The sequence below is a fragment of the Trifolium pratense genome, linkage group LG7, assembly GCF_020283565.1.
Source record: "Trifolium pratense cultivar HEN17-A07 linkage group LG7, ARS_RC_1.1, whole genome shotgun sequence".
NCBI classification, from domain to species: domain Eukaryota; kingdom Viridiplantae; phylum Streptophyta; class Magnoliopsida; order Fabales; family Fabaceae; genus Trifolium; species Trifolium pratense.
In genome coordinates this window covers 46471815-46498288 of record NC_060065.1, presented here as the reverse complement: position 1 = coordinate 46498288, position 26474 = coordinate 46471815, and the positions used below count along the sequence as shown (strand labels likewise).

General features: G+C 32.3%; 3 protein-coding genes and 4 non-coding genes across 7 annotated transcripts; 2 read left to right on the top strand and 5 right to left on the bottom strand.

The window, feature by feature from the left end:
* Positions 1 to 1351: 1351 nt before the first annotated feature.
* Positions 1352 to 5168, bottom strand: LOC123897668 (protein RETICULATA-RELATED 1, chloroplastic-like). Its single transcript, XM_045948389.1, has 7 exons — positions 4498 to 5168; positions 4297 to 4395; positions 3032 to 3252; positions 2675 to 2744; positions 2439 to 2518; positions 2062 to 2126; positions 1352 to 1859 (listed from the first exon to the last, which is right to left on the bottom strand). The coding sequence occupies exons 1-7, from the start codon at positions 4957 to 4959 to the stop codon at positions 1666 to 1668; spliced, it is 1191 nt and encodes a 396-aa protein (XP_045804345.1). The 5' UTR covers positions 4960 to 5168; the 3' UTR covers positions 1352 to 1665.
* Positions 5117 to 5198, bottom strand: TRNAS-GCU. The gene has a single exon. It is a non-coding gene; the product is annotated as a tRNA-Ser (tRNA).
* Positions 5199 to 7423: 2225 nt separating this feature from the next.
* Positions 7424 to 8848, top strand: LOC123898616 (ribosomal protein S1, mitochondrial-like). Its single transcript, XM_045949624.1, has 2 exons — positions 7424 to 7556; positions 7917 to 8848. Exon 2 carries the CDS (start codon positions 7989 to 7991, stop codon positions 8604 to 8606), a length of 618 nt encoding a protein of 205 aa, XP_045805580.1. The 5' UTR covers positions 7424 to 7556; positions 7917 to 7988; the 3' UTR covers positions 8607 to 8848.
* A 2132-nt stretch (positions 8849 to 10980) lies between these two features.
* TRNAS-GCU lies at positions 10981 to 11062 on the bottom strand. Its single transcript has one exon. It is a non-coding gene; the product is annotated as a tRNA-Ser (tRNA).
* Positions 11063 to 12599: 1537 nt separating this feature from the next.
* On the bottom strand, positions 12600 to 12681 carry TRNAS-GCU. The gene has a single exon. It is a non-coding gene; the product is annotated as a tRNA-Ser (tRNA).
* Positions 12682 to 14082: 1401 nt separating this feature from the next.
* On the bottom strand, positions 14083 to 18133 carry LOC123898615 (BTB/POZ domain-containing protein At3g44820-like). The gene is made up of 4 exons (XM_045949622.1): positions 17749 to 18133; positions 17315 to 17384; positions 15097 to 16314; positions 14083 to 15003 (listed from the first exon to the last, which is right to left on the bottom strand). Exons 1-4 carry the CDS (start codon positions 17796 to 17798, stop codon positions 14434 to 14436), a joined length of 1908 nt encoding a protein of 635 aa, XP_045805578.1. The 5' UTR covers positions 17799 to 18133; the 3' UTR covers positions 14083 to 14433.
* A 7817-nt stretch (positions 18134 to 25950) lies between these two features.
* TRNAR-UCU lies at positions 25951 to 26023 on the top strand. Its single transcript has one exon. It is a non-coding gene; the product is annotated as a tRNA-Arg (tRNA).
* Positions 26024 to 26474: the final 451 nt, after the last annotated feature.

The window sequence follows — 26474 nt, the reverse complement described above, 5'->3', positions numbered from 1 at the left end:
CTTCGAATTCTTAAACATGACAATTTCTCTAGGGATCCCCATTTACAAATACAATCGACATCACCGTTGGAGTTCGAACTCCTATATAAAGGCAAACTTGGACACCAAAGTACACAACTCAATTATTTTTAACTTCAGTCTCTATTGATCACATACTGACTTGAGCATTGAAGTGTTAATGTGTCTTACTAGTACTTCCCTCAAAGGGATTCGCCATACTTGAATTCTACCTTCACAGTAACCATCTTAAACCCCACCATCAGAACCATCTAATTCTATGATTCTGCCTAGAGCTGATCACCAAGTTTAAGTTATATCAGACACTACTTGAATTCAAACTCAAGATTTTGCATTTATATGTATGAATTTTAATGGTGTTTGTTATTTTGTCTAAAAAATAAAATAAATACATCACATAATAATCCTTTTTTTTATAGCCAAGACCAAGAGTATTCATTTTTAGTAGTACAGTAATAAATTGACAGCTATGAGGGTTGTTAATAATCACAGAAAGCATCGTGTTCACAGCTAGGATACACTAACTAACTGGCCCCTCTGCTAGCCTTTATTCCTTTAATCAAATTTTCTTCTGTTTACATTTAAAAAACCGTCCCTGTCTAGTCAGTACTTAGTACTAATGTTTTGTGATTCTGAATAGTGAATAGTATGCAAACCACCAATTGCAGCTCAACACCAGCAGCCAGACATCCATGAACTTAACTGTGGATGGTAAACTCAAGAGCCTGTCCAAATTTCAACTTAAAATTTTATATAAATTAAAATAAAAACCGTCTTAAAATCTGAACTGTCCAATCTCGATCAGATAGTTAATTTTGAGGTGTTAACTACAACAGTAGTACTGTTAATTGCATCCGGCCTGATTAAACTTAACTCAATTCCATAGTTTACACCAAAAATTAATTACTCCCTCCGTTACAACAGTAGTACTGTTAATTGCATATATGAAGTTTGCTTGACACATTTTTACTTATATTTTATGACGAAGGGAGTACAATTTATCAACACTTTATTAGTTAAAAATGATGAAAAATGTAGGTATACAATTATTCAGTGCATTGACTATTAATATAAAATAATTGTCCGTGCAAGTCGTGCATGTCTACACTTCGTTTTTCAGAAATGTACGTTTAGACGAAATAAATCGTCAATTAGTCTATAAATTATTTTCCCAATTTCGTCCAAAACCATATGAATCCGTCGATTTCATCCATTAAATGCACAATTTACGAGACAATAGTTACACATTTGGTTCATGTGCCCTTATTTTAGCATTTTTCAAATATTAAATTTCAGCCAAATTTTCAAATAGCACCACTCTTAAAAATTTATGTCAATGAAAGAGTAATTACTAATAAACTAATGATTGAGCACTGTGTTACAAAATTTTGAGAAGAAAACAAAATCTGATATAACTAAGTTATACACCATCAAACAATACCAAAGAAAAAGTGACATGAGTGAAGGGTTATGGTCCTATTCTAATCCCAATAGAGGTTTCCCAAACAGATGAAAACAAAATATGATGGTAGCTTCACCTGTTGAGTAAGAATCTTCCACTTCGACGATAGTGAGCTAAGCCTGAACCAACTTTGGATATACCTTTTCAACGGCGCTGGTGCGAAAGGGAAGTGTAGGTGAGGGTAATTATTGTACGCCGCTCAATTTGGCCCAATCTACAAACTGCATACCACCGTATATGTTGTTACCGAATCGTACACCAACGGTGAATGCCATTGCAACAAGTGGGATCTTCTTTGCCACTGGAGACGCTTCAACGAGGCTTTCCAGTCCGTTGATAATTTGATAACGAGCGTTGGATGACACAGCGAGGAAGAAACCTGATAAAGAGCGGGAAAATCAATTAAGAAAATTAAGAATGTGTGGCAATAAGAACCTGTTTGAATACAAAAAGATAAAATAAAGTCCAATTGTTTTTAATATAAACTGTTTACATAAGCCATCCTGAAGAGCTTATGAAAATAAGCTGAAAACAGTTTATCCACAACGATAGTAATAGGTATGTCATATGTTATCACGTACCCCAAAGGGCGGCACTTTGCACAAGAGGAGGAATAGGTATGTCATCTTCAGATTTACTAATGCTCCTGTTTTATTAAATGAAGAATTACATTAATAATTTACAAATGAAAAAAATTATCCACCATAATGATAGTAATAAAAGCGTACTTATAACTTTATATAACAAAAAAAATGTCAAAAACTGATGATAAGATAACGCAGCCAACCAAAGAAATACTCCCTCCGGTCACTATTATAAGCAAAAAAAATCACTTTTTAGGTTAATTGAAAAACATATGTATCTGGTCACCAGATACATAAGTTTTTCAATAAACCTAAAAAATGATTTTTTGCCAGTGACTGGAGGGAGTAGTCAATAAGACATAATAAAGTTATACCTTTTGGCATTCATGATCATATTTGCAATTCCTTGACCAATAATACCACATCCAAAGCCAACAGATCCATACAATGCACCCTGAACACATGAATGTAAATAAACTACTGCTGGAAAACCAAACTAAGATGCAACCAAAGTTTGATTCTATTATTGCTGGATTTTTCATATGTCCTATATTTCGTTCACAAAATTAAATACTCATTTATCGCTATTAAGTTTGAGAACACACTGCACCTTGTAGAAGAACGTGGCAACACGCTGCATTGCAGTGAATTTGCATCCTGGTCTTTGAGCTTCAAAAACACTGCATTCAAGCTATAATTTAGTATCACATTGATAATGCCGGGTCAACTAAAAAAATCAACATGCGCACAAATGAAGGGAAAGAGAAACTATTCTTAGGAAGGAATTCCCAACAATTATAAGAATAAAGAATTTCAATTGAAGACTTGTACTAAACCCTAAACCCTGATTGCTTTTTAAATTCAGCTTCCGTATACAAAAGGAAGGAAGGAGTGTAAAAACATTGCGATAAAAATGACAATGAAATAACATCATCTTTAATCGACACACAAAAAAGCAGACACTAACCTGCTAGGAAGAGCAGCACAAGCATGTTGAATGCGTCCTAGTAAACCTTTTGACAAAGAAGGCGTCCCAATTCGTGCATAAGGTGCCAACAGACCCACCAAAGCAATGTCAACAACCACACCAACAAGAAGATCAGCAGCATACAACTCAAATTCAGCCCAGAAATCCTTGCCTCTTTTCTGAACCTCCGCAAACGTTGCACAACAAGAGTCTATAACAATCTGCACGTGACAATTCAAGGAAAATCAATTTGGATACTGCGTCTAAGTGTGTTTGATTTCACGTTGAATATCATCAAACTTTATTTTTCCTATCAAATCATATGTGATTTTAATGGAAATACGTATGATGTTAAATGCCGGTTAAAATTGATTGTCTATGAATCCCATTTGGGCTATAAGTGATAAAAAAGCAACTTTTGCATTAAAAAAAAATGAAGTTTACATCAAACTTGTTTTCAGAGTAAAAACATCTAAACATAAATCAACTGTCTCTAAACTTAATTTTACCCAAATAAAATTTACAAAAGAAATTCGATTCAAAATCGTGTTTGATAAACGCATAACACTTATGTGTTTGTTCTGGCGGTGGGGTGGACGTGGATGTGCAGTGGGATGGAAGCTTCAATATCCAGCTTCTTGAAATTGCGTTGAAAACAACATCGGGACACGAGATTGGAGATTAAACACGGAACCAAACAGGTGCTAAATCAGTTGTCTCCAAACTAAATTTTCCCAAATAAAATTTACAAAATAAGTTCTATTCCAAATCAAACCCACATACAAGCTTACACTAATAGACTCTTTGTTTCTATGTTTAAATCTGCAATCTCATTGTGAGATGGCCTGGACATGGGTTTAATTATAAGTAGGCAATCCTCACCTTACAAGCCAATTTTATAGGGTTGATTTAGGCGCAACTCCCAATTCTAACACTCGCATCCCAAGATGAATATTACCGTGAAATTCAAAAGTTTGAAACTCACACTAACCCTATGTTTGGATCCATGGGGCAAATTCATCATTTTCAATGTGATTTTATAATGCTATAAATTGAAGCTTCTCGCGCAACTCACACTAATCCAATCCAACAAAAGCTAAAAAGCACACAATCAAGTTAACATCTACTGTATGAAGCACAAACACACCTCGGATTAGTATGTATCCGGTGTATGTATCCTTGCTTCATAGGTTAATATCATAGATTCATAACCATATTGTGTAACCAATGCAACAATTTAGACACAAAGAAACCAACTAACCAACCTCAATTCCAACTTTAAAGAGAAAAGAAGGATCTGCTAACATTCTATTTCTCAACATAGCACAATTCTTCATCAGAAAAGACAATGGCCAGGCAGAACCCTACAAACAAAAACCAAAAAATGATCAAATTTCAAAAAACAAAAAAAACTTAAACTTGAATACAAAAAAAATACAAAAATCAAAACTTTAAACAAAACCCACTTGTAATTCCAAGTAACGAAGAAGAAACATTTCTCTAATGCCAGTAATTCTGGCAGCTTCTTCCATATCAGAAGGTAACTTAACACCACGAGCTTCAACTTCATTCATAACAGCTTCAAAATTCAACAAAGGACCAAACTCTTCATCACCTTCTTCTTCTCCACCATTTCCATCATTTCCGCCGCCTCCTCCGCCGAAATTGTCGCCGCCGTCATCATCTCCGCCGTCATTACCAAAAGGTAGATTTTGATCGGATTTGAGAGGTTCTAAAGGGGAAAGAGGGTCTTGATTTATGCAATGGATTCTAAAAAGATGGGTTTTGTTGAATGAATTGTTGAGAGTGATGGAACAAAAAGTGTTGAGAGAAGGAACAGGAACAACGTTGTTGTTGTTGAATTGTGGTGTGTTTTGAATTGCTGTTGTTGTGTTGGAAATGGTGAAAGTGAGTGAAGAAAGTGTCATGGTGTTGTTGTTGTTTCTGTTGCTGTAGTGCCGTCAGAGGTAACCAGTGTTGTTTGTTCTGTGAGAAAGAGCGGTTTTTTCGAACTAACATGAAACAAAACAAAAACATGTTACAAACGTTGTTGAAAACAAATAAAACAAAAAATAAAAACTGATTCGTCGCCTGAGAGATTCGAACTCTCGCGGGGAAACCCCATGTACTTAGCAGGCACACGCCTTAACCACTCGGCCAAAGCGACGATCTTGTTAATGCAATCTATTCTACAGTACTTATAACATTTAAGTACCCTAGTAGTTTTTGATTTGGCTTTTTGTGTGGTTGTATTTGTTTGACTGTGTAAATAGATTAGATGCAGTCACATTTGGTGTAGGCAGTATGTAGTTAGATTTTTGATACCGTTCAATCTTAATCAGATGATCACAATTTTTTTACTACATGCTACTTTGAATGCACATAATCCAGATTCTTACATTTATAAATGATGGAGAAAAATTCAAAGACTTATATTTTACGGTGTCTAATTGGTTTTGCCACTAACTATAGATTCATCTAAAAAATCACATATATCAATAAGACTTGAGTTATATGGAATAAGATTTCTCATAGAAAATGTGTTATGATTACTGATATTAATCGTCTTGTCTAATTTTTTTTAAAATAGTCAATTTTAATGGTTAATAATTAGTATTGTTACTTATTAATTTCAATCACAATGCTAAGTTTAATTATTTGTATTTTTTACTTATTACAATTTGTTTATATCTAGGATATGATGCATGTTCCTTGGATGGAAGAGTTGTTCACAATCACCACCTAGCATGTGAAGTCCGCTTGGACAAATCCAATAAAAGGTGGAACACGTTATCGTGCCTAGGTAGATTTAGGGATTTTTAATTTGACTCATACCCATTGGATATCAACAAAAAACACCCGTAATGAGTAGGGTAAAACCTCGTATTTTAGGTACGGACACGAGTATAAGTAATTACCCATAAAAGTGAGCGGGTATGGGCGCGGGTACCTTAATACCCACCCCACCTCATACCCACATAGTATATATTTATTTATTTTATTTATATTATTATATAATAATATATGTATATCAATTTGAATAAAATACAACCCTATTAAACTATTACACATTTTTAATAAAAAAATGTTTATTTATAACATAATGTGAATATGTCATAAAAAATATGAACTTTATCATGAGGTTAGTCATCATTAAAATCTTTAAAAAAAAATTAATTTTATTAAAATGATATGATATTTTATAATTGATCTATTTCCTTTTAGGAAAAGTGCGGGTATATTGAAATATGTCTTGAAATCTCAGTTACATAAGTCAGGAAAAAAATCTGGTGTGAATCTGTCTGCTGCGTGAGGCGCAAACTTGTTGACCACAAAAAGAGATTCGGATTTTTGGGTAGAACTAGGATTAATCCTTGTAACTCAATTTGAAATTTCTTCTTGTAAGGTGACTATTTGATTATAGTGGAACGAATGACTGCTCTCTCCCCCAGACTAGGTTATTTTGACCGAACTGGGTAAACAAAGATTTGTTATTCTTCTCTTTTATTTGTCTACTTGCTTTTGGATTATTATTATCATCATCTCTATCTACTTCATATATTGGTTGCTTGATTCAATTGCTCAACACATCAAGTTTCGTATTGGTGTGATTTATTAACGAATTCACAACATAGCCTAATATCAGCCACCAACCAACTTCTTCTTTTGGATCGAAATGTCGACCCGACTCACACACTTCATGAAGAGAATTTTGCACCAAATCATTTAGCTAAAATACATTTCTGTCTAGGGACTATATATACTTCTCTCATATAGAGGAGTCAAGTACATTCTATCTATATCTGAAAATCTTGTTTCACACTCATTATGACTTAAGCGGTGGAACACTTGCAGGTACACAACCCCATCCATTTATTTGAACAGAAGAGGAGTATCACCGGCGATATCATATTTGATCCAAGTACAATGAGTAACATTACCATTTTGATTGAGTTGATTTTGGACGTTTGAATTTGAAGTCCATATTGTGCTTAATAAAATAGAGTTTAATTGTTGTGCACTCTAAGTGTAAAGATTCTTTACACATGCATTCAATGATGTGTTGCCACACCATCTAATGGACGTGACACATCATGTGTTTTTGAATACCATATGTGTGATATATTATTTGACGTATTTTACACGTGCATATAATTTAAAGGACCAAACTTATATACAGTTCCATATACACAGTTTTTACTGTGCTAGATACATGAGGAAGTTATTTTTATTTAAAAACATTTTTCTTTTTCTTTTTTTAATTAAAAAATATAAATAACTACCTTTTTATAAGAGGAACAAGAAAAACAGCATCTAAAGAAATGCATATAAGTTTTGTCCTAATTTAAATTCACTAAAATAATACTGAAAAATTAAATAAATTGAAATTTAATTTGAGTCCATATTTGGCTTAATTTTTGTGGAGTCCGTATAATTCTCTCTCGAAGCCTCTTTTTGTCTTTCCTTCCAACCCTAATCGCCGTCAGCCATTTTCCGGCCATACACCGCCCGCCGGTTCTCTATAGTAAGATTGTACTAGTTATTATTTCTTTTAAGATTTAAAAAATTAGGTTGAAGAAATAGTCAATCTATTTTGAATTTGTTATTGTTTTTTAGTTTGTTATTACTCTGCACTTTTGGATCATCATGTGGTGTTGCTGTTTTTTTTTTTTTTTTTCAGAATGTTTGCTGTGTTTTTTTAGCTGTGTATTGTATATTTTTAATGCTGATTTTCTATTCTCTAATGTTTGTTTCTTAACTTCAATATTGTTTCTTTTACATGATGCAACTAACTACCTATGATTTCTATATTTTTGAACAAGCCTATGATTTCTATATATTAATTAATACTTTTTTAATCAATAATGCTAATTGTATTGATTAGGTCCATTTCGTGGCGCTGCTGGATTCTTCTAATCGGTAGAACAGGAGGAGGAGTAGGAAAAACAAGCTTAAGATGAGCATCTATCTGAACCGATTATTTCCGAGATGTAATTCAAGTTTATTCTTAACCAGTGGAAAGGCCTTACAATCTCAAGTTTTACGCATAGGCGAAGATAAGTTCTTGGTGGATGCAGGAACTGGGACCCCCAGAACTTGTATGCAAGATGAGCTTACAAGAGTGCCAATCAACAAAGCCATCACTAGGTTTGAGAATAAGGTCGGATTCTTGGACCGAGTGGCCGGTGAATCACATATCAGAAGGAAGAATTTGGAGAGATTATTCATGGATCTAGTGGCCGGAGAGTCACTAACTAGAGAGACAGCAGCCTCCAGGTTTAATGATTTGGTGGGATCCACTGATGTAGTGGCCGGTGAAACGCCTCTTCTTCTTCCACGAAGATTCAGACAAAACCGAGCATGGATGAAATTGAACAAGATTTGGCGAACGAATACCAAGGTAAAAGGCTTTATTGTTGATAAAGTTCGAGGAGGTTATTCAGTAGCCATTGCGGGTTTCATTGCGTTTCTTCCATTCAGTTCTTACAAGAAAAGGATAATGAGGAGGATAGGGAATGATCAATTCACCATTGAGAGCATTAACCCCAAAACATCAAATATTAGGGTGTTCTAATAGAGGCAGAGCACACAATAACTTGGTGGTATTAACCCCAAAAAGTTAAATAACGGGGAAGTCATTTTTTCTTAGACTCCGGCAGAACTTTGTTTATTTCCTATGTTTTCTTTCGTTTTAGTGGTTCGTTATTAACTCTTATTATTTCCATTGCATCTTATTATAACTACAATTGTAATGACATATTGATTGTGGGATAATCACTATTGTTATTGTTTATTCACATGTTATTGTTTATTTCATTGCTATTGTTATCTGTTTTATTTGCCATTGCCCAAAATCTTAATGTATGAACTCATTGTAATCTCTTTGTGGTTCTGTTATGTGTTTTTACCCTGAATTTATCAATCCGTGTTTCTCTAATTTCTGGATGCAAGATCGAAGAGGTGTTGATTAGTTATGTTATAATAGATAGCTTAGTTTTCATGCTTTGTAAGTTCTTTTTGAAATGGTTATGTGAATGCAATGAGTGGTTATGTAAACCTTTTAATAATTTATTTTGTTTTGTTGATTGTTAATTTTTTTTACCAAGTGTTAGGAACACTCTCTGTAACACTTACCTTGTTATTGTGTGAAATTAATGTGGGTCTCACTTTAATTTCTACTTAAATTTGATGTAATAAGGTAACATGTTTTCACTTATAGCTTGCTCTACACACTTTAGTTTAACTTGACATTTGAGTTCTAATTATTTTCCATTTTTTATAGAAGGCCAGGTTTAATATTTACTATGTCTTGGCAATTTCTTCTTGATAGAATCAAAGGAGAGGTGTTATTCTGCACACGGCATTGACAAGTTGTGTGCTGTGCGAATTGTCACTAGGTAACACCATTCACCTAATGGTATACTATAGATCTGCGAGTGACATTTTGGTATAGGGTGTTTAAATGGTCGGGTCTTGTTCTTATCAACCCACCATACTTTTCACTTCTTTTAATACTTTAATTGGGTGGTCTGGTGTGTGTATACATGGAGGAAGAATGGGTTAGATAGATACATTACCTTTTCAACGAAAATGAATCTAAAAAATTATTTTTGCTTATATATGAAATCGGAAGAAGTATTTGGCAAGCTCTAATTTAAATGAAATGAAAGGCTAGGAATGACCGTCTTTTCAACAATACCGTGGTGGATAAAATCAAGGTGTTGGCCATTCGTCGGTTCCTCGGAAAATTGGAAAAAGCCTGTGTTTGTTTTATGATTGGAGTTGGGATCTTTGAGGGGATCGGCGAGAAATGCCAAGGTCCGGCAAGGTTTTTTGATGATTTGGCATGCCGCTCTATGGTCGATTTGGAAGGCGAGGAATAGCTCCATATTTGCAACGGTTCGTTTAGCCCCAAGGAAATAGTTGACGAGATCAAAGTGGTGAGTTGGAAATGGAGTTTAGATAGATTGAAAGTGGCTCCAAGTATGTTCTACGAATGGACATGGGACCCCGGAGAATGCTTGCTTCGCTAATTGTTGGCTTGTTTTTCTTGCTGCTGTGGGTCGACTCACTGGTGTTTTGTTGTTTCCGAATTGTCTGGGTTTTGTTGGTGTAGCAGTGTCCTGCTTGTATGGGGGTTTTGTTTTTGTTGTCCTTTGCTCCCTTTGTATTTTTGTTTGCAGCCCCTCTTGAACATCTTGTTTTGGGAGGGAGCATTAATAAAATTTGCTATTTCAAAAATAAAAAGATAAATCACTTTACCTGAAGATGGTTGAGGTTTGTTTGGTTTTGTTGTTGACATATGTCTCGGGTTATTATACCTTTTGTTGTACCGGTTTGTGACATTGTGTGCTGTCTTGCTTGCCGTATTTTGCTTCGGGTTTATGCAGGATTTCAGGCTGTTGTGCACTTTTCTTGTTGTTGTTCTTTATTTTAGAGTTTGCTTGTTTGGTAAGGAGTTCTGAGAAGGTGTAAGGTGTTTGTAGTAGGTGCTAGGGCTGGGTTGTTGTCTTTTTGACAGAATCAGCTGTGTTTAGATATAGCCTCTTGGTGTGTCGGTTTTGTGTCAGTGTTGCCGTCTTTTTGGTCCAGCAAATAAGGTCAATTAAAGTCAATCAATGCATGCTGTATTGTAATGGTGCGAGTATATCATACCCGATAAGCGAGTATATCATACCCGATAAGGAGTTAGTATTTGTTAAGTAGATTTCTTCAAGGGAAGACAAGTTGGAAACTGTCTTTGGTATTTGTTAAGCATGTGAAGAAGTAACAATAGATTGAGACAGAGAGAATACAGAGCAAATAGTATGGTTTGGCCATTTTCAATACAATGTATGTACGCGACTAAGTCGTGGTTTAAGTGAGTGAAGAAAGTGTCATGTTTCTGTTGCTGTAGTGCCGCCAAGGTAACAAGCAGGTTACAATGTTGTTGAAAAAAAAAATTGCTTCATCGCCTGAGAGATTCGAACTCTCGCGGGGAAACCCCATGTACTTAGCAGGCACACGCCTTAACCACTCGGCCAAAGCGACAATGTTGTTTATGCTACTTGGTTATTTAACTATATTATTTTAGTATCTAGTAGTTTATGACTTTGTTTAAAAAAAATGATATTGATATATAGATACATTGAAAATAATTGTGCACTACAAGAAAACCTTGATTTCTTAACAAAATTTGTTGGAGGCTTTAAGCCTTTAACAAGTAAAATCTTGGTCTTTAATTTAAAAATATGAAGAAATTGAATTTTAAGGGAGTAGATCTCCATTGCTCTTTCTCACGAGGAAACCTTTGTAAGAGGTTTGTGTGATTGTATTTGGTTGGCTTTGTAAAAGTTGATTGAAAAGAGAAAAGAGAAAAGAGAGTAGTATGTCAAATGATGGAGAAAATTTCGAAGACTTATTTCTTATAGTGTCGAATTGGTTTTTGCCGCTAACTATAAATTCATTTAAAAAAACACATATTCATATTAATAAGAGTTCAGTTATATGAAACAAAATTTCTTATAGTACTTGTGTGACATAGACATTAGACACATAGTTACCGATGTAAATCATCTTATTTATTATTTTTTTTAATATAGGTGAAATTGAACTTTTTACCTCTTTATCACTTCTCTCCTTTTTTTTTATAAGCAAAAATAATGAATTATAAAGAGTAAGGTGTACTTAACCCTTACAATTCGATATTAACCACTTTAGATGTTCTGGAAATAATCTAAGGGATTATTACACCATTGAGAAAAAGATAAATTAACATTACCCCCTTATCCTTCGAGAAAAGATCCTCTGCAGTGCAATCTCTTCAATTGGTTTTATTACTCTTTAAATGTTGTTTTTATTTTTATTAAGATGGACAGTTCAGATTTAACTGCACCTCCTCAAGTTCATTTTCCACCTGAGGTAATCCTGATCCCTATCCTACCTATTAACCAAAACCAAGAAATGTAAATGATTTGGTCCACCAAGGAAGACACATTGGCATAAGCTCCTCTAAACACAATGTTGTTACGCATACGCCAAATAAGGTGAAGAAACTTGGCCCTATATTTTCCTTTTGCTATTTTACCAAACATATTAAAATGATGCCATCCCGCTTCAAATTGAATAAAGTTGATGCCTAGCCATCTATAAATGCTATTCCAAATTTCTACCGAGAACCGATATAAAAAAAGACACGTTGGATATCTTTTTCCTCCATAAAACATAAAACACAACACTTTTCATGAGGATTGAGGAGGATTCCTTTGCCAAATAAAGCCTCTCTTGTTGGTAATTTTTCAAGCAACAATCTCCAACCAAAAATACTAATTTTCGACGGAACATCATTCAACCAAAGATTCTTCAATGCCCTTTCCGTGTTTGCGTCAATAAGCTCCACTGAAAACCTGTTCTGCAGAAACATATAACATGACTGAATATGGACATATTTGTAGGTTTATTCAGTTTGCCGTTATTAACATTGATATATAATATGAGTTTGTTCATAGATTCTTCTTTTTATTTTTAAAATTAAGAGTGAGCGGCAAGTTTAATCTGGCTAGTTGGCCGGCTATGTTAAAAAAAAATTCGTCGCCTGAGAGATTCGAACTCTCGCGGGGAAACCCCATGTACTTAGCAGGCACACGCCTTAACCACTCGGCCAAAGCGACAACGTTGTTTATGGTACTTTGTTATATAACTATATTATTTTGGTACCTAGTAGTTTAAGACTTTGTTTAAAAAAAATAAAATAATATTGATGCATAGATACATTGGAAATTTTTGTGCACTACAAGAAAACTTTGATTTCTTAAAAAAATTTGTTGGAGGCTTTAAGCCCTTAACAAGTTACAAATGATGGTTAGTTAAAGATGAGAAAATGAGAGCACATCCTCTCTCCATTACATAGAATACAGGTAGATAGTTACGGATGTAAATCATCTTATTTAATTTTTAAACAACTACTCCCTCCGTCCCAAAAAGAATGACTCAGTTGACCGAAACACGCATGCCAATGCATAACTTTGGCGACTAATATCTTTAATTGTATAATAGTAAAAATTATAAAAAATTGATATTTTGAAAATACTCATCGAGACGAATCTAACAACATCTTATATGTTAATATTTATTTTTATTTATTAGTAGAAAAATATGGTCAAAACAATATATATGAATAGTGCATATATTCAAAATGGGTCATTCTTTTTGGGACGGAGGGAGTAGTATTAGTGGTTAATAACTAGTATTCTTAGTTTTTAATGTAGGTGAGAATCGAACTTTTTACCTCTTTATCACTTCACGCTTTATCTTATTCACACGTCACCCACAAAGTCATCATCATTATAACTCTCAATCTTAATGGCACATATTATTTAAATTTAATTGGATAAGTGTGTGATTTTGAAATTATTTACCACATGATACAATTACAAAACTGAATTTGTATTTGACTTACATACGCTACAAAGATTAATTTATTTAACTCAGATTGAAAGATTAGTTTTGATCCAATGCATATATGCATTCAAAGACTTTGGCCATAACATTACATATTTGTAGGTTTATTCTGCACACTTGAATGTAGTCATTTTATTTTTATTTTTAAGACTTTAAATTTATATGCATCAATATATTCTATTAATTTAATTGAACGAATATAATTTATTTTCAGCAATAAAAAAAAAACACCAATTATTTTAGATCAATTCAAAGAACTGAGTACAAATTGTTTTCAACTAACCAAAGTTTAATTTAATTAATTTAATAGTAATAATAAATACGAGAATCAACTGATATCATTATACCAAAATGCCAACCCTAAAAGGGACAAGGGGAAAGGCCAATTGCCAACTAGCATACTATATTTGCTTTGTCATTTACAATGAAATTCAACTAGTGTCACAATTATACAAATAATGCAATATCTTTCGTAATTGTCCGCACAAGCTTTAACTCAGTTGGTAGACATCACATTTTGTATGCCTAAGCTGGGGTTTGAATATTAGACACTCTACTTATTCATCTTAAAAGTTGAATTCTAACCACTAGACTACCTGACAATAATTTTGTTTCATCGACATGACCTTCACAATTGATGTCTAAAGTAACAATTTTCACTACAAATATCTCAAAATGAAGAATGAATCTATGTGGATAAATACAAGGGCTAAGCCCCAAATAAACAAGACAATATGTGAAATTGCTTATAAAAAATGTACAAAGTTAAAACCAACTTTAGACATGGGAAAGAAATGGAAAATGTTCACATATATGCAAATTACTTAAATAAAAAAGCATAATGGATTAATCAACATTTTCCTTCCCTTTCCCACGTACAATTTTTTTTTTAAACCACACAACAATTACATGTGTATATATATTTTATGTAAAAATAAAGAGGAACTATGGTTTCTTGATTCTCAAGAAAAACTTTCGGTGTGTCTTGACTTATGAGACCGGCGTGCTCGGTCAACTGATGCTCTTGGTGTGGATATAGAACGATCAAGGGACTCGGGTTGAGCGTCTGAAAATCTAGGAACAAGTTTGCACCCGAGTTTCCTTGCAAGAAACCGAGGAGAATCGCGTGCACTGTGAGATTTGGTCGCGGTTTTCATTTCCTTTTTTATTTTACTGAATTCTTCTTCAAGTTCGCCAACTCTAGTACTCATTCTATCCATATCAACCTTCAAAACCCGATTTTCGCGCACAACAGATACCCATCCGTCTCTTTGTACGATTTCGCCGGTTGTAGCACCTCGAGCAGACAATCGAGCAGGAGCTGCTGGAGCGCTTTCACTGTGTAAAGTATTGACGCATCCGGCTAATGCTGTTCTCAAATGCAGCTGTTCAAAGAATAACACTTGAAGAACAACTCTTAGCGGTAACCTATCGTTTTGGGAGGCATGAGCACAGGCATGGATTGAGAGTTTTTGGTAGTCGATAATGTTGCATAGTTCTTCCTTCTCTTTATCCGAAAGCCAAGGATGAGCCTGCGAAGCAACATAAGCATTCATTAAACTAATAATTCACGATCATAAATAAGAAAATGAGTGAAAATGTAGCTCGGGAAAACCAAATCGAACCTTGAAATATATGTCCAGTGCTCGGTAGAGTCCATCGTGCAATGATCTCGATGACTCGGGGAGGGCCTGCGCAAGAGTGCGTAACTTTTCTGGTTTCAAATTAACATCAGACGCAATTTCTCCAATATAACTATCTACCAACTTCGCAACTTTTCTTAATGATTCAGATGATGATGATGATGCTTGAGGATCAAGTGATGAAGGAGAAAAGGCGGTTAAATTTGACTCCATACGTACAAAATGATGGACAATATGTTCAATACAGTCTGTGTTATATAATGCGTCAGAATCGGCATAAGCTGGAATAAGAAGACTATCTAAAGTTGCCAGTTCCAATTGCATCCCTATTCTCTGCTCTAAAGATTCCTTGCAAGTTTGACTGGCATTCAATATTGAAGCTACCCGAAGAAGTCCGAGTAGGAAACGACAAAAAGATTTTCCCTTCTTTTGAGGAAGAAGTTTCTCCATGCTTTCCAAAAGAACCTTTTGATTGACGGTAGCACTAGCAGGCGTCAAACTAAAGCTTGCGACTGTTCTCGTTGTTCCACCTTGTCCACCCTGCCACCGACCTAGACCTGGCAAGTGCTTCTTAGAATAATACATTATGGCACCGGCAAGGCTTTCAGGTCTCATACCTCTCGACCGCATCGTCTTAATAAGCCTCTCGAACAAACCGACACTTAGATATGAGATATCTTCAAACCACCATTCGGATTCTGAGGTCCGAATTCTAGCACCCGTATTTATACCGTTCCAAAGAATGCTTCCACCAGGGCTCTGAAAACTCCCATACATCATCATTGGCCATCCAAATAAACTCGGGTCCGTACAAGCCATCATGGATAGGGCATTTAAACACTTATTCACTAAATGAAGATTTTCAGCTCTTGATAGAATTGGCTCAGAACTTTGGAGAGCCAAAATACAATCTTTCCAGTTGCGCAATATATTTTTATGGAAAAAGCTCTCTGATTTCGTCAACAAGTTGTATTCTTCGTATTCATCTGTCATTTCAAGGTATTCTGCAGCACAGTGGACTAAAACTACATTCTTTGCTGTCAGCTCGACACGAAACCCGTAACAGAATTTGGCCACAATCAAGAAAGTGTCAGGACCCCCAGGAAAATCTTCCAGCACCATCGTCGGGTTCTTCTCCTTGGTATTCTTGGATTCTTCATAGACACGCACAATCTTTCCACATTTCGAAACAAGAGGAAACTGCAGTTCCACAGCACATATTACTCAAACTCCAACACAACATTAAAAGCAATTTTTCATATCAAAGGCTTCATACAACTATCGTATACAAAATCTTTATTTCACAGAAACGGGAACACCCTCTATTTCACTAAGCAATTAAGCGGCAAGTCAGAATTGAAACATAGAAAACAACCAGCTCCCAAAGAAGTTTTCTCGAATATCTCAAAACATTCACTATTTCGTTTTAATTCTAATAAGAGGTCCTATAAAACTAATTGAGAATGAACAAGAACATGTGTTTATCACATGCGACAGACCTCATCCATCTAGCAATTCAACTACCAAAACAGAAGATCAAGTGAACTATATGCATTTTGCTACCTCCGTCCTTAAATTGACTAAATCACATGAATTAAGTAAATTCTATTAGTATTAAATTTCTTGACAATTGATATTTTTATACAAGTTTACCCTTCACGAGAGAAAATTAGTTTATGTTGCCATCATAGTACTATTTATTACAGGTTGCAGAAAAAGAACATACTTAGTGGTACGTTGGTAAAGAAATAATTAACAGAGATGAAAATTTGAAAGAGATTATATAAAAGTAAAAAAGTAAAAAATCTCAAGAGAGTATATATTTAGAGTCGGAGGTAGTAGTTATCACTATGTGGCAAAGATGAAACCTTTGGCAAAACAGATTAAAATGTCAACTTCATCATTAACAGGACAATTAATAAGTAAGTACTAGCAATTAAGAAGCTGTATTAAAGTAAATAAAATTCATAATCTCTACAATTAAACAATAAGATAGAAAAAACCAACATTAAAAGGATACTAAGTCACAATACATAAGCACATTAATCATTAATCAGTTTGGATCAAATCAAATAACAAAACAACAAAAGTCAATACAAGATAAACAAGAACCACACAAAAGTCTCAACTCAACAACTACTTCACCATCAAATTATGAATAGATTATTATTGAAGAAAAAGTAAAAATTATGAATCATACCTTATGAAGATGGAAATTGAAATCCTCAATTAACACAGTAATATCACTTGGCAATCCAGAATCACTAAACCTATCAAATCCAAAAAAATTGGAAGAAAAAATAAATTAAAAAATCACATAAATATCGCTTCAAAAACTAGAAAAATGCATGTATGACTAAGACTTAACCAAATAATCACTTCTACAAAACATGTCATTATTATCTTACAGATTCAACAATAACATAGGAAAACTAATTCAAACTGATGATCATATCATTCATCTCAGAAAATGTAACTCAGATAATCATACATGAACAAAAGGCAGACGGACAACAAGCTGCGCCGCTAGACCTTTCTGAATAGCAATAATTCAACTAACAAAGTATTTTAAAAAAAATTCAAAAAAGAAGAAGAATTGAAGCTAAAAAATGAAACTTTAGAGATGGGAAATACCAGTGATGACCTTCACGATGAAACCCAGAAAGCTTTCCAGATGGAGGCATGTTAAGGCAAAAAAAAAAACCTCTTTTTCTCGTTACTCTATCATAGTTGCCACAAAAATTATATTTTTTTACATTAAACAAAAAAAAAAAAGCAAAAAAAGAAGAGAGAATGAATGGATGAAGAAAGGAATAAAGAGAGACTAACAACAAAGACGTGAAGGTAACTGTGTGTTGTGTCTTTATACAAAAAAAAAACAGTTTTTTTTTTTGTGACAAGAGTGAAAGAGTGGTTGTTGTTGTAGAAAACAAAGAGAAGAAAATAAGGAGAGAATGGAAAATGACAGAGTGATTGTGATGGCAGGAACGGTCGTGGTAAAGTAAAGCAACCTAAGATTAAATTAAGAGCGGCACTGTCTTAAGCCAAACCACTTTTTAGAGTCACTACAATTACAATGTTTTCTAACCAAGTCACTAAAGGACGCAGAATGGATCGTTAGTTAGTTTAGTGGTGATTGACGTTGAACTTGGTAGGGATGATTCAATCCTCTGCAACTGCGATTGGAAGGCGGTTGAAACCGCTTGATGCCAAAACTGACCCCCGAATCAGATTTAACTAGTGGTGAAAGCCAAAAAAAAATCTGGTGATGTCGAGTATCGAATCGAGTTACTCTAAATTGAAGTGCGAACTATAAACTAAATTAAGTGATTTTTTGAAAAATAGGATGAGTTCTTTCAGAATTTTGGGTTGGCATAAGTCAATTTATTGTAAAATCGGAGTATATAGGATTCTTAACAAGTTTGACCAAAAAATAATTATTTGAGAAAATATGAATTTGAATTTTTGATAAAACAATTTTCTTTCCGTAAATTTTACTTATTTTTTGGTTGATTTTTAGATTATAAGACCTGTTTTTCCAGAGTTGAAAATGAACAAAAAACAATTTAGAATATTTCTTTTGGACAAAAATGAATTTGAATATTTCCTTATCTCAAACTTTAAAAGATATTCTAATTTTTTCTCTCCATTTTACAAAAAATATTATGTATGTTATATCATTTTATTATATAAATTAAGGAGAGGTTATATAAATGAAGGAAAAAAAATAGTAATTTTTATCAAATTAAACTTATTAACTATTGTTTTATTCAATATATCAGACATATAAAGTAACAAATAATATAATTTGGAAGTAATGCACCTTATATTAAAAGTTATTATGAAAAAATTATTAGCATATCATGAAAAATTGAAACTGAGATTTTTTTTATCATGATACACGTATTAAAAGTTTCTACCACTGTTAGCGATGACTAATCTTAATCAGAAAACTTAGGGCTCGTTTGGTGCGCAGGATAGGATAGTGATAGGATAGGATATAAAACAGGATAATGATAGGATAAGATATCAGCAGGATAACAATTATCCTCAGTTATCCTATCCTGTGTTTGGTGCACAGAGGATAACAAACATGATAACTATTATATCATGTTTTTTATACATACTTGCTCATAATAATATGATAAGATATATAAAATATTTAAATGACAAAATTACCCTTGTAAATCAATTGTTATTTTTTAAAAATTATTTTGTAATACTTTGATTTTTTTAAATAAAAAATATAAATAAGTAATCAAATAACTTTATATAGTTTTAAATAAAAAACATGAGAAAATAATAAAGTTTAATTTTTTATATGAATCATGATCAAATAAATAACCCAATGATATATACATGTTAGATAAGCTAAATAAATATATGATATATCTCATACGAAAATAATAAAAATACCATTGCAAAATAATTATATTTAATTTCTTATAAAATATAAATTAATATCCATATTTTAAGATATTTTAATAATCATTTTACTTTAAAATATTATAATTTTAGTATAATTTTGATTTTTTTTAGATTATATAAATTACAAAATTACCCTTGTGAGAAAATCACATGTATATTTAAAAATTAATTATTTTATTATTAATTTACTATCAAATTATTTTATTATTTATATTTTATTAATTTTCATTTTTTTTTATTTTAAAATATATTTTATAGAATAAATCAATAAAAAAAAGTATCTTATCCTGCTGGTAACCCAGCTCAACTTCAGGATAAGAATTTTAACTAGAGAGATAGGATAGGATAAGCTACAGGATTAACTTATCATATCCTGCTGTGTCACCAAACACTGGACTGAAACATGATATGATACAGTTATCATATCCTGTCACTTATCATGTGCACCAAACGGACCCTTATATGAGGCACACAAAATAAGTGCGTTCTCCTGTTCCAACCGAATTATTTTCATATGTATGATTCGAAAATAGAACCCTGATCATCTACTTAAAAAACCCAAAATCTTTATTGCTTGGATCAATTCATTGTCGTTGAAATTATATAAATATTTTCAATAACTCTAATTATTAAATGTATTAATTGTGATCACGATACAATCATAAAGAAGTTCTAAATTATAGAAAAATTATGCATGTCGCAAATATTTTTTTTCCGATAACATCACGACACTATATATGTGTACCGTAGCAGACGATCTATTCTTTAAATCCATCCATCCATGTCTATGAAATGAAATCTAACGGTAGTAAGGACTTTTACGATGAATTCGCGATACTACATATCGCGACAAATAACAATACTCCTAATTTATAATTTTATATATAAAGATGTGAAGATGACGCTCTATATTTTTTGGAGAAGCCGGGGTTCCTACTATGATTACAATGTCCGACCAAATAATTTTAACATTTTTATCGGTTGAGATATAATTTATAAGCATTTTTTTATCATTAACCCTTCAATATTTTTTTTAAGAAAGAAACCGGATAATGTAACATTTTTGAAGGGTTAATGAATGGTTAGTAAAAAAAAAAGTGAAAAATAGTCTTATAAATAGAGTGGGAGAAAAAAAGAATGTACTCTTTATTGAAGAGTACATTCTTTTTCATCCTTAATTATAAGACACAAAATATAATAACTTTTGTTTATATTTAAAAATGAGAATGATGTCTTTTACTTAATAAGTGTTTTACTTTCTTTTCTTTTTGCTAAGAATATGTTTTACTCTTCATTCATACACAAATGTAATTTTTTTTTTGTCAAGTACTCCCGTGACTAAAAATTATATCCTTACAATAGATAAGTGATGTGTTCGAAATTCAAACTTCAACCCCTACATATATAATGAATGTTCCTATTAACTAAATCAAACTCACTAGAACAACACAATTATCGATATGCAAAATATTCATAAGACTTAAATAGTGAATTTTCTATCATATCATATAGATAGTTTTTTTTTTTTTTTTATAAGCATATCATATAGATAGTGACTTAACCTAAACTATATGCTATAGGACACAAACAGCTTATGAGTTATGACTTAAGCAAGAAGATGTTTGTTTGTGAATTGTGAGTTAGTAGCAATGAATGAATATAAATGGGGGGCAGATAAGAAAGAGCATAGAGGAGCGTCACTCACACATCTAAGCTAAGAACAACATTAATATGACATGTAAATAGTGAGTGAGTATGATATGTTGTGTATATCATTTGTTGTCCCCCTTGCCATCTCTCTCTCTCTCTCTCTCTCTCTCTCTCTCTCTCTCTCTCTCTCTCTCTCTCTCTCTCTCATTCATTAATGATTTGGTTATTCTTTTGGTTTGTGTGCACAACAACTTTGCCTATTTAAATTGGAGAATCATGGTCCAACCATAACACGCGTGGTTTTGATCTTCTTAAAGAAAGAGTACCTTCCAATATGGGGCATGCTCTTTGTTTTGTGGTTACGGTCGTTAGGTGGATATAGGACCCACTATTATTACTACTACTACTCATAAACCATAAGGTAGCATTTGTTCTTTGAGTTTATTATTTGAGAAATTATCAGCTTCATAAGGTGATATTTGTCCAATAATCAATGATAATAAATCACATAATTAGATTTGCATTAGTACCTACAACAAACTTATAACTAACTTTTATTTTATGGATAAATACCTCCAAATTGTCAAGGGCTAAATTAGAAAAAGGAGAATGTTAACTTGTGCCCTTAAGGCACATATTAAGGAAGCAAAAATAAAAATTATTAAATGCTAATTTGTGCATTTTGACTTTTGAAGCATTAAATTTCTTGTATCATTAAATGTTGAATTTCTATTTTGGTATATCTTAACATGTGCCCTAAGGGCACATGTTAACAAGACCCTTAGAAAAAAAGCCTAAATTTTAATAAACACCTAGTTATGACTCATTATAAATCGATTAAAAAGTTATATTTGTTTTAAGGGACTAAAAATGTATTGTTTCAATCTAGAACTCGGATTCACAATAGCAACGTTGAATTGGTTGATGACGACTCTTTAGACCTTTAAAAATGCTGATTATTGGTCGAATTTGACGTCTTCTAGGTGTACCTGCAAATATATTGATGCTCAAATTAGTATATGTTTGAGGTGGTGGCTAGAGTTAAAGTGAATTATGAAGCATACTTTGAGAAGTTGTGACGTGAGACTTTATATAGCCTAAAAGTTGGGCTTGAGTCAACCTCAAGCCTAGTCAAAACATGTATCTTAGAACACAAGTTAATATACTAAAGGTGTAAAATTTTGTAATGAAAATTGCACATTCTATTTTTCAAAAACTTAAAAATTGTTAATTTTTTTTGGAAGAATAGAGGGAATTGGCTTGCGTAGTTGAAATGGACCCTCACATCTTATGTTTGCAGATAAATTGTTAGCTTGTGAAGGTGATTCTTCTTTGATTTTATATGAGCAGTATGCCAGTATCTCATTCAAGTTAGATCATTTTATTCAGTTGATTTTATTGGAGTCTCTATACTCCTCGCATTAGTCAAGCGTTATTTTTTTTTCTGGACTTCGACCCTCTCGTAATTACTATTTATGGATTCTCTAGCATGTGTCGATGTGCCCTTAAGGATACACATATTAACATACTCTTGTTTTAAACTCATTAATAGATTTTCTTGAATTAATTATATAAAATGTATTGGGTCACGAGGAGAGTTCGGGGATCATCACATTGTGTTTAAGAGCAACCACACAAGTGAGTTGAACACCATATTTTGACCTAAAACCTTAAGTCATTGTGTTTATGCGTCATCCTAACTTATAAAATACTCAATCAATATGAAACTTAACTCACCTCACATTTAACACAATAAAATGTCGAACTTAAACTACAATAATTTAGTCTAGTAATAAAAAAAAGGCAATCTTAATTATGGAAAAGGATCAAATTTGAATCCTGCTAGTAGTAATAAATATAATATTTTGTAAATGCTTTTTAAAATCTAAACTTTTTTTACTCCTTTCGTCTCAAAATGAGTATGGCTGAACTAAGCTAAGCGTTTGGCTTGTCCTATTAGGTTTTCAACAGACATGTACATTAAATATCGAAATCCGTTACATAAAAGAATTAACATAACGATGTTTGTAGTATTTAAAACTAAGTCCAGCAAATTGAAAGTCTCTTCAGACTCCATGACTCAGTTTGACTATGTGAATTATTCACATATTTTTATATTTTTCTACTCATTATGTAAAAAAAGTATCTTAAAATGTGGAACCAGACTCTCATAGTAATTTTTTTTTTGTCAAATAACTTAAATGACAAAACTCACACATTTGAATGTGGAGAAACGTGGAATTCGGAGTTCGAACCTGATCGAACCACTCCAAAATAAATTTACTTTATAAGAAAAATGTGTACTTGATCATCATTAATTAATAGGAGTGAAGAACTCAGATATGTGATGGACAACAATTGTCACCTTAAAATGTAGGGGACAGTACTTGTCGTAATAATTAAACTTTTCATTTAAGTTAGACGAACATCCTCATTTGTGTATAGAAGGAACATAATATTATGTTATGTTATTTGCGCAGTTAAAAGGAAGTAAGTAAGTAAGTAACTAGTTAGTTAGTTTTTTTATTTTTATTTTTTTTTATAGCAAACTAGTTAGATTCTTAAATTTGGGGCTGAAAAAGCTCGTCAATTCAAATGAATCATTTTTGTGGTCTCTCTTCGCTCCTGCCCCGAAATTGACCCACAACACAATGCCCATATGCTTCGCGCGGGAAGGCTACGAAGTTCAATTCATGAGACCGCGGCGGAGTGGAGCAGCCGCGAAGTTCCTTACTTAGCTACATGAACTTTTGATTTACAGAAATTTAAATTTGAATTTTAAATTCTAGCTCCACTTCTTCACATAAACATATTTTTGCAACAAAAAAAAGGTGTAACTTTGTTGCTTGCATTTTCTTCCTTCATTATTTTCTGTTTTTATAATATTGTTAGACAAGAAATCCAATGACACTACGATGTTGGAAAATCTATACACAGTTTTAAGTAAGTTCTTTTCTTTCAACCGATTTTTTTCTTATAAGTTAGAGATAGAACAATTTTGACTAATATGATTTTTAATGAGAATTTTAACGTAATTTCTATTTTTCTACACAATGAGTGCAAATTCTTACCTCAAAATTTAATCATGCTAAAAAGAGAAATAATCTCTTAAAAAGTTTACAAAACAGTACAACCTAAAGATTAGTTTCCCACACTTTAAAATATTTTAAATAAACACTTTACAATAATTCATTGCATGATTTTAAATTTGGATTCTACACATTTTACAATAAGAAGTTGCAATTGAAGTTTCTTTTTTTTTTGAAAAGATGCAATTGAAGTTTCTTAAACTCAATAATTTACATAACACCACTTATTGCTTGTCTATTTCAAATGTCTGACACTATACCATACATGTTCTAGGAGTAGTATTCTCTTAGAAGCATCCAATATAAACTTTTGTGGATGATAAGAAATTTTGGAATTGCAATGGTGGAGCCAAAGTGGTTAGGAATCAAGATTGTGGCTTACAGCCATCAATAATCATTATATTATGAGTTCTTTTTCATTATTTTTTAGTTAGTTGTTGAATTAGTTAAGAAGTGTGCTGAGTCAGCATGCATTTGTATATAAATATTTGTATTGTAGCATTGTTTCTCATAAGATGTTAATAATAAAAAAATAAGTTAGAGTGTGAGTATAACTTAAGTGAGTAGGGATATTGTATGTAATATAAAACTAAAATTTAAATTTAGTATATCCATTTATTTACTTAAAAAGGTAAATTATGATCACTAAGTTACTTTACCAAAAATAAAAAATCGGTTAGAATATTTGGCAATTTTTTTCTCATTTGATGGTATTAGAGTTTGATTCTTTACAGTAATTTGGTTGAGGAGGTTTATATATGATTTTCTGGATAAAATTTTGAGTGAACACAATAATTTCGTTCACATATACATGTTTCATAAAAGGTAGAACGAGAAAATATTTAAATAATATATATTCATGTGAGTGTGGTCAAATAATGAATCTAAATATTTGTGACCATCAGGGACGGATTTAAAGGGGGCTGGCATTGGCCAAGGCCCTCCCGTCATATATATATATATATATATATATATATATATATATATATATATATATATATATATATATATATATATATATATATATATATATATATATAATATTATAACACTTTAGTTTAGTATTATATACATAAAATAATATTATAATATGATAAAAATACACGTATAAAAAAATAGTATATATATGGGGAGACCAAACAGTGATTTTTTTCTTTAAATATATGAGATATTGTCAATACAGTGTATTGAAATAATAATATTTTCAAATCTGTCTATTATTTGTAATGTTTTGGACAAATTGACTAATACAAAACATATTTGAGGACCAAACTAACAAACAAAAGATAAATTTGAGGGTTAGAGAATCAAAATAACTAAAAAAAATATATGTTTAAAAGTCAAAATAATTGTTCTTATTTTCAGTCCCCCGTATAGTAAGTTTCTGGATCCGTCTTTGGTGAACATGTAAGTATTTTTCGATTTATCAAGGTGTTAATCCTCCTTATTCGGATATGGTTGCAATTACACAAATCACCGTTAAGAAATCAACAAATAGAAATTGTATCTTAAAAAAATTATTTTACTTTTTTACTACTTTACAAGAAAGTTGATGCACAATTTCTAATAAAAATTTAAATCTTTAATACACTAACGATGTCTATGTTAGCATTTTCCTAATAATACGAGTAATAATAAATTTATCCAATTTAAAAAAGTCAACAAGAAAGCGCCCATGGCCTAATGGATAAGGCGTCTGACTTCTAATCAGGCGATTGTGGGTTCGAGTCCCACTGGGCGTGTTTCAAATTATTGATTTTTTCATAATTTGTATTTTTTTATTTTTTTTTCTTCTTAAGCAAATGGGCCGAAGCCCATGTTTTCAACTTTTTCATACAAGCACTAAGCCCACACAAATCTCCTCAACACTCAACAAACTTAGTGTCAATGCTGTATAATTTCTCCTCAATGTTTAATTTTTCTCTTAATAGAGGTTTTGTCAAATAAAAAATATATATATACCTTGAGGCATATTATATATGTATATAATTTTTCTTTTCTAATTGAGTACCATCTTTTAAGCATATACTTGGTGTTAATATAGATTTTCTAATATATAAATATGCTAAAAAACAAAATTGAATGACAAAAAGGACATAAATTTTTTGATCGGATTACTCTTGCAAATTTTAGTGACATTTGTAGGAAAAGCCATGTCACAAAATCTATTATATTTGATTTAGTCAAAAAGAA

What these genes read in the sequence shown, in the direction of transcription:
- LOC123897668 (XM_045948389.1), bottom strand. Translation starts at nt 4,959, where the DNA reads ATGACACTTTCTTCACTCACTTTCACCATTTCCAACACAACAACAGCA. An exon ending in TCTTTAAAGTTGGAATTGAG is followed by an intron (nt 3,253 to 4,296) that starts GTTGGTTAGTTG and finishes TGTCACGTGCAG; the next exon opens with ATTGTTATAGACTCTTGTTG. An exon ending in GCAAAGTGCCGCCCTTTGGG is followed by an intron (nt 1,860 to 2,061) that starts GTACGTGATAAC and finishes GCTCTTTATCAG; the next exon opens with GTTTCTTCCTCGCTGTGTCA.
- LOC123898616 (XM_045949624.1), top strand. Translation starts at nt 7,989, where the DNA reads ATGAGCATCTATCTGAACCGATTATTTCCGAGATGTAATTCAAGTTTA.
- LOC123898615 (XM_045949622.1), bottom strand. Translation starts at nt 17,798, where the DNA reads ATGCCTCCATCTGGAAAGCTTTCTGGGTTTCATCGTGAAGGTCATCAC. An exon ending in CATCGTGAAGGTCATCACTG is followed by an intron (nt 17,385 to 17,748) that starts GTATTTCCCATC and finishes TGGATTTGATAG; the next exon opens with GTTTAGTGATTCTGGATTGC. An exon ending in TCAATTTCCATCTTCATAAG is followed by an intron (nt 16,315 to 17,314) that starts GTATGATTCATA and finishes GTGGAACTGCAG; the next exon opens with TTTCCTCTTGTTTCGAAATG.